The following is a 12,187-nucleotide window of genomic DNA, read 5'->3' as shown; positions in this document are numbered from 1 at the left end:
GAATCGATCAACTTTGACACTTACCTCTGCCTTCCCTATTATAATAATCAACTTTATTTACGAGCGTCAAATTAACATCTTATTAGACGCGAGTAATATTGGCCGTCCGATCAACACGTGTCTATAAAAAACATGGGCCAGTCCATTAATCTCTTTGAAATCATGGTCCATTCGTTTATATAGTCGGGCTTTGGGATCAATTAGTTCGGGCTTTGATACATTTGATCCCCGTCGCCGTCCGATTGAGATCTCCTCTCATTCTCTACCGTCTGATTTGGTTACTAACATGGTCAAACCTTATTAAAGAATGTACTACTTTCCAAAATACAAAATAAGATAATAAGTATATTTCTATATTTATATAAAATAGTATGTAGATCCATAGTATAAAATCGTAAATTTTCTTCTTACAAATGTATATATATAGTGTTATTTCGTTTTTGTATTAGCGATGATATCGTATAATATCGTTGTTAGACGTATCCATTTAGGTATATTTAACTTATATTATGCGATAAATACAGAAATATTCCAAACAATTTTGATTTGTAATTGTCTAGATAATGGCAGATCTCTATATTTTTCTTAATTGTTTTAAATGAGAATTAACTCTTTTTGATTTGGTAATTAATCGCTATCAGTTTTATGAACAGTTTTAATTCGTTTATAGTTGTTGTAAAAGTTCTACAATGAAATATACGGTTATAATTTATGCTCTGTTTACTGTGTAGTATTGTTTCTGTGTGATTTGTTTTTTATTGTTCGTATGATTGGTATCTAATATGGTTAATTTAATTACTGGAATAGGGATCCGGATACGGTGATGGGGTCCTTTCTCAATTTCTGGTACGTATTGATTGTTTAAAACTAACTGTTTCTTATGAGTTTATATACTAATTATTATTTCTTATCTAACATTAATTGATAATTGTATTATTATCTTATTTACAAGGATGTTACATCCGATTCTTCGTGTATCTCTGACGTCGAGGTATATATTCCTTTGATCATGTGTGTTAGTTTTTTCTTTTTGTTTATTCTTTTAATCTTTTAAATCTAACTTTTATATTTGACGTTTATACACAGGAAAACGTCAAAGAGGTAGGCTACAAACATGTTTGTTTCGTCTCCATGTTGATAGCGAATTCGTATTCTCATACAAATAGTTTTAATACATTGTTTCTTTCTTATGTAGTATCTCGATGATGTGTCTGCTGCAGTTGATCTTTCTTCTGTCCTGGTAAATATCTGACACGGTCGTTAATTAGTAACGTTTTTATCGTCTCTATATATTGATGTTAACAACACAATGTTGAATTTTATATTTATTTGAATTCCTAGCATGTCGAGGCCAGTGCTGCAGTTCTATCGTTAGATGAGGTAATTATTGAATTACTTGGTTACTATGTAGTTGTATATTATTAATATATAATGTATGCTTCAACTACTTTATCTTTATCTAACGCTATACTGTTTGTAAATAACAAGTTCAAGGATGTGCTTTCGGATCTAGGTGCATTGTCGGCCGATAAAGATTACGTTTTGGCTGTAATTTACCTGGTATATTATTATTGGGTTTTTATTTATAATATTACGCATTTTTATTCCTATTTATACTCTATATATATTGACAAATTATAATCCATAAATATTGACAAATATAATATAGGAATCTCGGACACAGTTGAAGTCTCTATACTTGAGATATCTTTTGTCCAGATATCTACAGGTTGGTATATGTTGTCAATTTTTATATTCGATATGTATGTTTCGAAGCTTAAACAGAAAAATAAAAAGAAAAAAACTTATATCTTCGTTGATTTGTATAGGAGGCAAAATCATTGGACCCTCTGATGCAGACTAAAAAGGTTAATTGGTAACTCTATATAGTGGGCAGTTTGATTTATTATTTGGTAACATTCGTTCCGATTTACGTGTTTGATAAATGTTGGTAATATAAATTATATTGCTTATACTTTATTTTGTATATCTTCCAGAATTATGCTGACTTGCGCATGAAGTATTTTGGTGATGGGGTGAGATAATTTATATCTATCTTACTAATAGTTGATGTACATATATTATATATATAGTCAGTTTGTATTCATGTAATAAGATACTAATGTGTTGTCTATTATTATCTTGAAGCGTTTTGTTGCTGCTGGTATGAAGCCATACCCGTCTGACGGTCTTGAGTGTGATGAGATTTTAATGAATACCAATGAAGATACTCTTGAGTGTATTAATGATATTGTCATCAGTAGTTGGCGTTTATGCCCGGCGTATCTACGCCTTCGTTTTGTTGAATCGTTGATACTCTATAAAAGCATTAATGTCCACACGGTATGGGACGCTTGCTATCGAGTTTTGAGTGGTGATGTGTTGGCTGAACAGAAAATCGCGCGTAATAATCCTGGTATTAATCTATCATCAATACTAAATACTTATAGATGTTGTTTGACTTGATAGTTGTGTCTCAAAAAGGTGTTGCTTTTTATTACACTAGGGTTGGAGTTATCCGATGTGCAATTAGAGTGGTATGGTTTTCGTGTTATGCGTAAGGTGATGGGTGATCTTGGATTCCATCATGCCGGTTTTGAAGGTGTGCGTCTTGGTATAGTTCGCCGACTCTTAACTTACAAATGTGATGACATGTCAATGTGATATTGGCCTAGATTTGTTATCGTTGTCATGGTTTTGCTTTATCGGTGTTATAGTTTCGGTATTGGTTTATTATTCCACCTAATACTATCAATATAATAGTGTCTTGGTGTTATTTATTTTATCATTTTATCGTTTTGGGAATTATTAACCTTTCTGATTTATTATTTATGAATTTGTTATTTTAATTGGGTTTGTTCTTTCTTGTGTATTTAATATGATTATCGACTATATCATGTTCGTAATGCGAATTATATACGAAGTACCGCGTAATCCATAATTTTTAACTACATGTATTTGTTGCTGTATCACTTTTTCTAAGATATTCATTTATAACTTTTTCTAGAATATTTCTGTTTATGCGTAATTTTCTTTGATAGTTGAACAATAATGCGTCTGTGTTTGCTATCATTGTTACAAAGACTTAGAACTTCCGACGACTGTTATCATGTTTCTCGACACATAGACGATGCGTGTAGGTTATCATCGCTTATCTCTTCTGTAATTTTTTTTAGTATGTTCGTATCCGGTAAAAATTGAATGGGATTAACTGTACTGTTTTGTAGTAATAATTAGAAAATAACCAGTTGCGATTTGACGTCGTCTGTACCGTATTTTATAGTTCGATATATCTACTTGCTTTTAGATATTCCGTTTCATTTTAATATATACTCTCTCCTCTGTTTTATTATTATTATTCACGCTATTATATATAAGCAAACCAAACAAAAAGAACAAAAAAAAAAAAAAAAAAAACAACTACTACATCAACACGCCCGAAAAGAAAGAAAAAAATATTATTTTATCGCGATTATTATGGAAATCGCGTGTAATAATAAACAAAATCTCTACAATTAGGGATACTGTTATGATATGCATCGATTGTGATAAATACTAAATTGACACTTTTAATAGTTACAATTTTATTTATATAGTATAGTTTCTGGATATGCGTTATAGTTCTATATATATTTCGCTTTAGTGAGTTTTTGTAATTTAGTCTGAAAGATGTTATATGATATTAGTTAAAAACTCTGTTAAGGTGACATACATGATACATAACTTGTCATTGGTTATAGTTTTTTTGTATTACTCATTCAAAAAAGTTGTTTCTCAAAATGCATCGTGTGGTTTTGGTTTCCGTCGTTAGGTAAAATGGAACTTTATTTGCGTCCCTAATAACTTACACCATTTGTATATATTATTATTATGGTGTTGATAATAGAGTGATATTTTTTACCCTTAAGTTTCGTTAGTATATATTTCAGTTTAACTGTTGAGATTTAGTTTCTTTTTTAAAAACTTAATTTATTAATCTTATGGATAAATTCTATATCGTTTAATCAATATTCGTTTTTGTTAATTTTCTGATTTAGTTTTTAATATATATTTTCCATTTTTATGTTCTTTCCAAATAATCGTTAGGTCTACATATATGTATCCCGCATTTATACCTCATTGGAATATTTAGCCGCGTAATCTTTTGTTATGGGTTCTACAATGATACCTTATACATCTGATTCATGTGATGGTGGTTATTTTCGTATTGCGTCTCTTAACCCTAACATGGGTGAGTGGTCTGTCTCGGTGAAGATTTTGAATTGTTGGTCTGTTTCGCGTGGCACGGGTAGAGAGCTCAATATGATTTTGGGTGACGAGCATGTTAGTTTTTTGATAACTTACCTGCTATACATGTTTTCGATATTAAATTGAATTGGTTTTGTCTTTGACGTTTTATTTGCAGTTCACACAAATCCAAGCCGTTGTTCGTGATGAATTAATTGATAATTATCTTTCAAGATTGATAATCGATGAGTGGGTGAGCATTAAAAATTTTGATGTATCACGGGTTAACAGCATATTGAGACCAGTACCGCATAGATTCAAGATTGTGTTTCGTTCGGACACTTTAGTGCAAAGTATTAATATGTGCTCCAGTAGAACCTATTTCAATCTAACTGAGTTTGTGAGTATATTGAGTGGTATTGTTAATCCGAATATTTGCGTTGGTAAGCCTAATTTATAAATTTATTTGTGCTTTTGGAGTTTATTTGCGGTTCATGTTCTGACTGTATTATTCATGTGTGTGTTTCATAGATGTTGTTGGCAAAATTGTCAACGTGAGAGAGTTGGTTTTTGTTCCTTCCGTGGAACATTCTCAAGGAGGATATTTTGAGCTGTACTTTGGTTTACGTGATACTGAGTAAGTCACTATTCTTTTAAAGATTTAAACCAGAATATAATGTCTTATGACTTCTTCAAATCTTAAAATTAGGTGTATCCATCTAGAGTGTCGTTTAACGGGTGACCTTGCAGTCGAGTTCTATGACTTATGGAAGCATCGTTCACGTAACACAGTGATATGTATTATCAAGTTTGTGAAATTAGAGCTATCACAGGAACATAGGTGGAGATGTACCAATGTTACCGGAAGTACGAGGATTATGTTGAATCCAGATCTCAGTATTACCGACGAGATGCTTTGTTGGTAAGTATTTTTTTTTTCCGTTTACAATCAAAACTCTAAAGTTGGCGACTGGACATTCACTGTTTATGGTGTTCTTAATCGGATCTCAGGAATCCTGAAAATGACCAAGTACCAATCATCACACGGAAGGAGAATGCCATGGAGTGATGATGTTCGTTGATTTCTTATTTTGTTGGTGAATGATTTTAAAAGATGATTTATTATTATTTTTTAGCATTTATAATATTATTGAATTTTTAAAATTTCATCATTTTCCATAATTTTACCACACTAAATACTAAACAATTTACCATTTTTTTCTTACACTACCAAGTAACACCTAAACAATCCCTTATTTCACATGATTTTACCATTTATACAGCATTCTTCCCGCGCATGCGCGCGGGCAATCACCTAGTTATTTTTAAAATTGCAGTAAACACATAAAAATGTATTTTTGAGACAAATATTTATGATTTTTATTACAAATTTATGATTTTTATTAAAATATGAACATAAATTATTGTAAAACATTACAAACTCCCAATTCAAATGATTGAATAACAAAAATAAAACATTTTTTTATACTAGCAATCTAAAAATAATCGGGGTGTGTAAGATTAGGCGAGGAATAATCGGATTAGGCGGGGAATAATCGGATTAAGCGGGAAGTAATCGGATTAGGCGGAGAGTAATCGGGTGACTGATTTCTTTAAGGGATTAGTCATTAGTCGAGGCGGATAGGGTGGGGCTAGCGATGAAGCGGGGAGTAATCGGATCTAGGCAGGGATTTTTAAAACAAGGCTCGTACCCTAATTAACTGGATTTTCGTAAATCGTATTGTTAATTTAACATTCTCCTAAAGCTAATGCAATCATGAGCGATGTGGCATCATGTCGGCATTTATATAAAAAGAGTGTGTACCTTAAACTTGAAACCTAATCTAATAGAAAATGTTGTGGAGTGAATAATGCATGTTATTATAATAGATAACTTATATAAATCATGTGAATAATATTCACTTAAAACAAAAATAACTAACTAATACTCCCTCCGTATTTTAATAAGTGTCGTTTTAGGATTTTCTTTTTTTAAAAATTAGATGTCGTTTTCAAATTTCTATGCAAAATTTTTTACTTTTTAATGTTTTATGATATCATAAAACATTAAAAAGTAATAAATTTTGTATAGAAATTTGAAAACGACATCCAATTCAAAAAAATAAAAATTCTAAAACGACACTTATTAAAATACGGAGAGAGTACCTATTAGATAATGGATGATAACAATACTTTGTTCAAGATTGACTTGCGTCATACGATGGTTAATAAGTTATTTAACACATAAAATAAATTTAAAGATTTTGTGAAGTTTTAGAGAGTTTTTAGTAGGGAGTGTGCCTTTAGTCAAGTGGTTAAGTTCACTTGACTCCGCCTTCTCCACCGGAGTTCGACTCCAGTAAGTTGCGTTATTCCGCCTAGTAGGGATTGGCTATGGATCGGGCTTTGTCGATTCAAAGATATCAAAAAAAAAAAAAAAAAAGAGAGTTTTTAGTAATTGAAAACCTTATAATAATTCTAGAGATTTTTAACAATTCAAACGGATAATTTGGATACTTTTGATAATTACTCGACATGTATCTTTATCCGTAAAAATGAATTATTTTAGTCCAAACCGATAATTTATAGTATTATTTTTAGCTCAAAAAGTTCGAGTAATTTTAGTTGGGTACGGTCATAAATGGAGTCAAGTAAGGTTTTAATTTGAAAATGAATCCCCAAATTGTGTACACTTGTTTATTATTTTCCTCATTCTTGATTTCACACATTGGTCAGCATAAGCGTTTTCTCAATAACAATTTATCAAATCCTACCAAACTCTTAAATCCAAATATCTCAATCAAGTTCATCAACTAAACATATAAACATCATCATCAACATCATCACCATTATCATTACGACTATACTTCCCCCAATATCTATGCTCCTTCCACACTCTCCCCATCTCCTCAATTGGAACTCCTTTTGTCTCCGGCAACAAGAAGTAAATGAAAATGGTCATGATCAAGACCATGCCGGCGAAGAAGTAGAACAGACCAAACTTCATATGGCAAAGCATCGTCAAGAAGAATTGTCCAATGAAGAAGGTGAAGAACATGTTCACCGAAACGTTTAACGATTGTCCTGCTGATCTAATTTCCAATGGACATATCTCACTCGGTACCAACCATCCCAACGGTCCCCATGACCACGCAAAACCCGCCACATAGAGACATATCAATGCCAAGATTATATCCGCATCAACCTCTGACAATGTTCCTTCCCCGTTGAATCCAAATTTCCACCCGATCATCGATCCAACCGCGATCTGAAACCAAAGCAAGGCAAAAGAAATCATTGTTACTTACCTGTCTTTGAAAGCAGAGCAAGATACTCTGTTTTTGAAAACAGAGTATTTTCATTGTTTTAGTGTTTGTACGCACCTGGGTCAAGATCATCTGGAAACCACCTTGAAGAAACAAAGCTCTGCGTCCGAATTTGTCGACGGAGTAGATGGAAACAATGGTGGAGAGGACATTGACAAGACCGGTGATGACTGCGGATATAAGAGATGCGTCATTTCCAAAACCAATTGTCTTAAACAGAACAGGTGCATAGAACATAATGACGTTGATCCCGGTTAGCTGCTGGAAGAACGGGATGAAGGTACAGAACGTGAGCTGCGGTCGATAACGAGCTTGCATAATGTTCGTCCATGGATGCTTAACTCTCTTCGCGGACTCACACGCGTTGCAAAGTTCATTAAACTCATGGTCGACCTCCATGGTTCCTCTGATCTTCTGCAACATCTCCTTAGCTTTTTCTTTGTTTCCACGTTCAAGGATTGAGTTTGGCGTATCTGGCAAGAAAAAGCATCCGAGGAGCATCATAAAGGCCGGAACTCCAGCTAAACCGACAGATAATCTCCATCCGATCCCGTTCTTGAGCTTTGGGGTCACGTAATTGACAACGTTCGCGGCTAAGATCCCGATCGTGACTGCTAATTGAAAACCAATGTTGAGAGCTCCTCTGATCTTAGCAGGAGCCATCTCAGAGAGGTAAAGAGGAACAGATTGGTTAGCGAATCCGACACCTACACCGAGAAATAACCGCCCGATGATCAACATCTCGAGGTTGATAGCTAAACCGTTGAGAAGAGCTCCAGTGAGAAAAGCAAAACCCCCGATCGTCATTGAGACCTTCCGACCAAAAAGCCTTGTAATGGTCGATGCAAGGAAAGAAGCGAACAAAGCAGCGAGGTAAAGAGAGGAAGTGAAAAGAGTGAGAAGCTCATTATCATATTTACAGTACTCTGTTTCACGCCCTGTTTCGTTTTGCATTTGACGAAGCACGTCGGGGAAGAATTTCGTTAGAAACTCCTCCATTGATGTCACTCCTCCTGTAAACATATCATTATATCCGCCATGAAAACAAAGAAGCAGAGAAAAGAATTATTGTTTACTTGGATGGGAAGAAACAAACCTGAGATACCGATGTCGTAACCGAAGAGTAGACCACCCATTGCAGCAACAATGCAGGTAATCATGACAAATGCGGTTACCCGACCTTCTTCGTATTCTCCTCCATGGCCACTCTCGTCGATAAAAGCCCCTCCTGCCATAGATTTAGATGATTTAACCCAAAAACCGCAGCTTCTGTTTTTGGGCTCTAGATGATGAGATGATGGTTGTTCGAATGATCAAGAACTCAACTTTTCTCCTCGTAGTGAAAACAGAGTGACGAGGAGGATGAAGAAGAAGAAATTTGTTCTTCTGAAACTCCTTTCTTGCTTGTTGATCGTTCTTGCATTCCTCTGTAAAAGTTATTGGAATCTTTTCAATCTTGGCTTAGTTTTTTATAAGAGCTATTTTCGGTATGATGATCCACTCTGTCTGAATCCACAATATCTGTTTACAGTCAAACTGTGACCAGACATTAAAAAGATCCTCACTTTTTTTTTGCAGCTAATAATCTAAGAATAGTTTTGCGGCTAATAATCTATAAGACATTACCGGGATTTTTTGTTTTTCTTGCGGCTAATAATCTAAGAATAGTTTTTGCTCATCTCTCTCACTCTGTCTTCGCCAACAGTTCTCCAGGTAATGGCCAATCTTCACTTCAAAACATCAAAGCAACAGCTTTTTCACAAAACATAACTTGGAACACAAGTTTGTTTACATAAACAGTTGATCTCTAGTTGGAAAATGTGTAATAATGATGATTAATTATATAACCAATAATATGTCAAGTGAATTATACTTCAAACAAGGTTCCATGGCCACACAAAAGAAGACATTGGCTAATAAAAATATAGGTAGTAAAAGTTCATTAATCTGTCTCCGGAAAGAACGAGTAGATATCTATTGAGGATTATATTAATCGCTCTTGGCCGTTGGATCGTTTTGAAGATTAGGCTGAGCAAGCTGGAGATTGTAATTAGGATCAATCTCGGAAGGAAGTGTAGCAAGCTGAAGAACACTGTTTGGTTGTTGTTGTTGCTGCTGCTCTAGAAACTGTTGATCATACTCCCCTGGTTTATAGTACTGAAGCTGCTCTAGAAACTGTTGATACTCCCCTGGTTTCGTCTCTATCCCAGCTTGCTGAAACTCAATCGCTGCACGATGCTCATGAAGCTGCGATAAACACCGTTATATATAGAAAAATGTCATTCAAATGTAAATGTGATAACATATTTAACATTCTTTAGAAACCAAACTTACCCAACGGTACATGTTGTTGTTATCTTCTTCTAGCATCCGCCTCTGATATATTATATGCATAGATAGACACGGTAATGATCATTAAACCCGCGGTATAATAAGATTATTAGAGTTTAAAAAGTGATGAGAGAGTGACCTTTCTGCTTAGATTCTCCAACTGTTGCTGCATTAACTCATTCTTCAATATATTAATAGCAGAGATCAAACAAAAGTGTAACCAAAATATAGTTTTATGAGAATATATATTGATATGGACATATGTTGCATTACCTTACGCTCACGGACTTTGAGGACAGAATGTTCGAGCTGTCGCTCGAGTCCGTCAAGCTCATGAGGAGGAATGGAGGCTAAGTCATGTCCTTGATAGGGACGCAGATGAAGCTCAAGGTTACATGTCTCTCTTCTTAATACTTCCATCTCATGGTACAATTGATCCTACACAAACAAAAAAAACTCAAAATGAATAATATTTTTCAAGATATGTGTGATTTTCTTAGTGGTCAATAGGTAACACAAAGGAATAAGTATGCGTGTGTATATATACCTGGTCGTCCTGATGATCAGGAAGTCGCAGTCCGTTGGTATGCAAGTATCGGTCAATGAGTTGAGGCATCCTAAATATAAAATGTGATCAAATTAGCATCTTTAATGTTACACGTCAAGACTTCAATAGTAATTGGAGGAGCACTAGACTCAAATAACAAATATAATATTTTGGCCATAAAAGTGGTTTGGAGAAAACATAATTAAAAGGTGTTTTACCCTTTGTTTTATGTAAGCTGAGCTCAAACTATTATAGCCCACCCTTCTTCTCCTATTATGGATATATGTAAATAAATATTTCTTCATGCTTCATGACTTAGATTAACACTTCTAATTTGCATACCTTTATAATTGTACTAAATTGAATCATTAACGACATATAGACTTATACATATATATATATATAGGTATGTATATGTCGTAAATATGACATCTACACATATTGGGATCTGATTATAAAAATATTGATCAAGAAATGTCAAAGCTTTGCAGAAAAATCTTTGTTAGGCCGTTGTAAAAAATATATAATTTTGACCCATACGTATTAAATATGATAAGATACATGCATGAGCACATATATACAAATTAAATACTGCAAGAAACAAAAATATTGGATCAAAGATTCTTAACTTCTGGGCCAAATTAAAATCTAAACCAGACTCATGAGTCATGACACCTGCTACTTCAGAAACTAATGATGAAAACTGTCTGTTCACAAGCACGAGTTATATATCTAGCTCATTTCCTCATTAATTAGATGGATACATACACATGTATGTATAGATCTCTGAAACCCTAATTTGAGAAAGAAGAAGAAGAGGAAGAAAGTTCACCTGTCCTGTTCGGAGCAGAACTCTGAGAGCTTTCCGGTGGCAGAGAAGACGATGAGACCGATGTGAGCGTCACAGAGAATAGAGAGCTCACGAGTCTTCTTCATAAGACCAGTTCTTCTCTTGGAGAAGGTCACTTGCCTCGCCGTCTGATTCTCTATCTTCTTTATCTCAATCTTCCCTCTCCCCATCTCTCTCTTCTTCCTCTTGTTAGTTGCTCCCTCTTCCTCCTGATTCAAATGTATATGGAAGCTAGATCAACTTAAAAGAAACCCTAATTAAAAAAAAAAACAAGAATCTGAAAACCCTAGAATTAGTTAATTACAAGATTCATTTCAAGGATGGTGTTTGATTCTTGAATCTTGATGTGTGAATTAGAAAGGAGATAGAGAGAGAAAAGAGAGTGAGTGTGTGTGAAAGAGCTAGTGAAAAATATATATAGAGAGAGATAGAGGGAGAAAGAGATCAGTCGCCTTTTTAAAGTACTTTTTGTTGAGCTGTGTTCTTGGGGATCTGGAAATGGAGTTTGAGGTTGGATGACACAAAAGGAGAGAGATTATGGGGAAGAATATACTTAATTACTCTTTCTATTTTCTGTATATTTCTGTGTGTGGCGTGTTGTTTCAGCTCACCGTTTTCTAATTTCATTTTCTTTTTCTCTGCTTTTCTTATATAAGGTTTTTTTTTTTCCTGTAAATTAGGCAGTGAAAATGGCTTACCTATTTAATAATATCAAACATTTTTTAGGGTTTCAAATGTTACTATACGTATAGTGGTCATGATTTACTTTCAGCATTATACGCCTAGCTAGTACGCATTAATTTGCACGTTTAACCTCTATGTTCTCTTTTATTTTTATTTTTTAACGAACTATAATTGTAACTTTTTTTAAAAGTAATACATCTCTTAAAATATAGTTTAACTCTC

At 34.0% G+C, this 12,187-nt stretch overlaps 2 protein-coding genes across 3 annotated transcripts; both read right to left on the bottom strand.

Moving 5' to 3' along the window:
• Window positions 1–6,685: 6,685 nt before the first annotated feature.
• LOC9308116 (sugar transport protein 11) lies at window positions 6,686–9,295 on the bottom strand. The gene is made up of 3 exons (XM_002872001.2): window positions 8,650–9,295; window positions 7,611–8,566; window positions 6,686–7,495 (listed from the first exon to the last, which is right to left on the bottom strand). Exons 1-3 carry the CDS (start codon window positions 8,786–8,788, stop codon window positions 7,037–7,039), a joined length of 1,554 nt encoding a protein of 517 aa, XP_002872047.1. The 5' UTR covers window positions 8,789–9,295; the 3' UTR covers window positions 6,686–7,036.
• Window positions 9,296–9,374: 79 nt separating this feature from the next.
• Window positions 9,375–12,126, bottom strand: LOC9310187 (protein TRANSPARENT TESTA 16). 2 transcript variants are annotated; one of them, XM_021020444.1, is made up of 7 exons: window positions 11,586–12,126; window positions 11,264–11,490; window positions 10,432–10,501; window positions 10,158–10,322; window positions 10,024–10,065; window positions 9,888–9,929; window positions 9,375–9,800 (listed from the first exon to the last, which is right to left on the bottom strand). In XM_021020444.1, the coding sequence occupies exons 1-7, from the start codon at window positions 11,592–11,594 to the stop codon at window positions 9,543–9,545; spliced, it is 813 nt and encodes a 270-aa protein (XP_020876103.1). In that variant the 5' UTR covers window positions 11,595–12,126; the 3' UTR covers window positions 9,375–9,542. The 2 variants fall into 2 exon arrangements, with proteins under 2 accessions (XP_020876103.1, XP_020876104.1); XM_021020445.1 differs by having other exon boundaries at window positions 9,396–9,800; window positions 10,024–10,050.
• Between the last annotated feature and the right edge of the window lie 61 nt (window positions 12,127–12,187).

Source organism: Arabidopsis lyrata, assembly GCF_000004255.2.
Source record: "Arabidopsis lyrata subsp. lyrata unplaced genomic scaffold ARALYscaffold_6, whole genome shotgun sequence".
Taxonomy (NCBI): domain Eukaryota; kingdom Viridiplantae; phylum Streptophyta; class Magnoliopsida; order Brassicales; family Brassicaceae; genus Arabidopsis; species Arabidopsis lyrata.
Note: the sequence above shows the minus strand (reverse complement) of the source record. Positions and strands in the feature narration are given on the sequence as shown.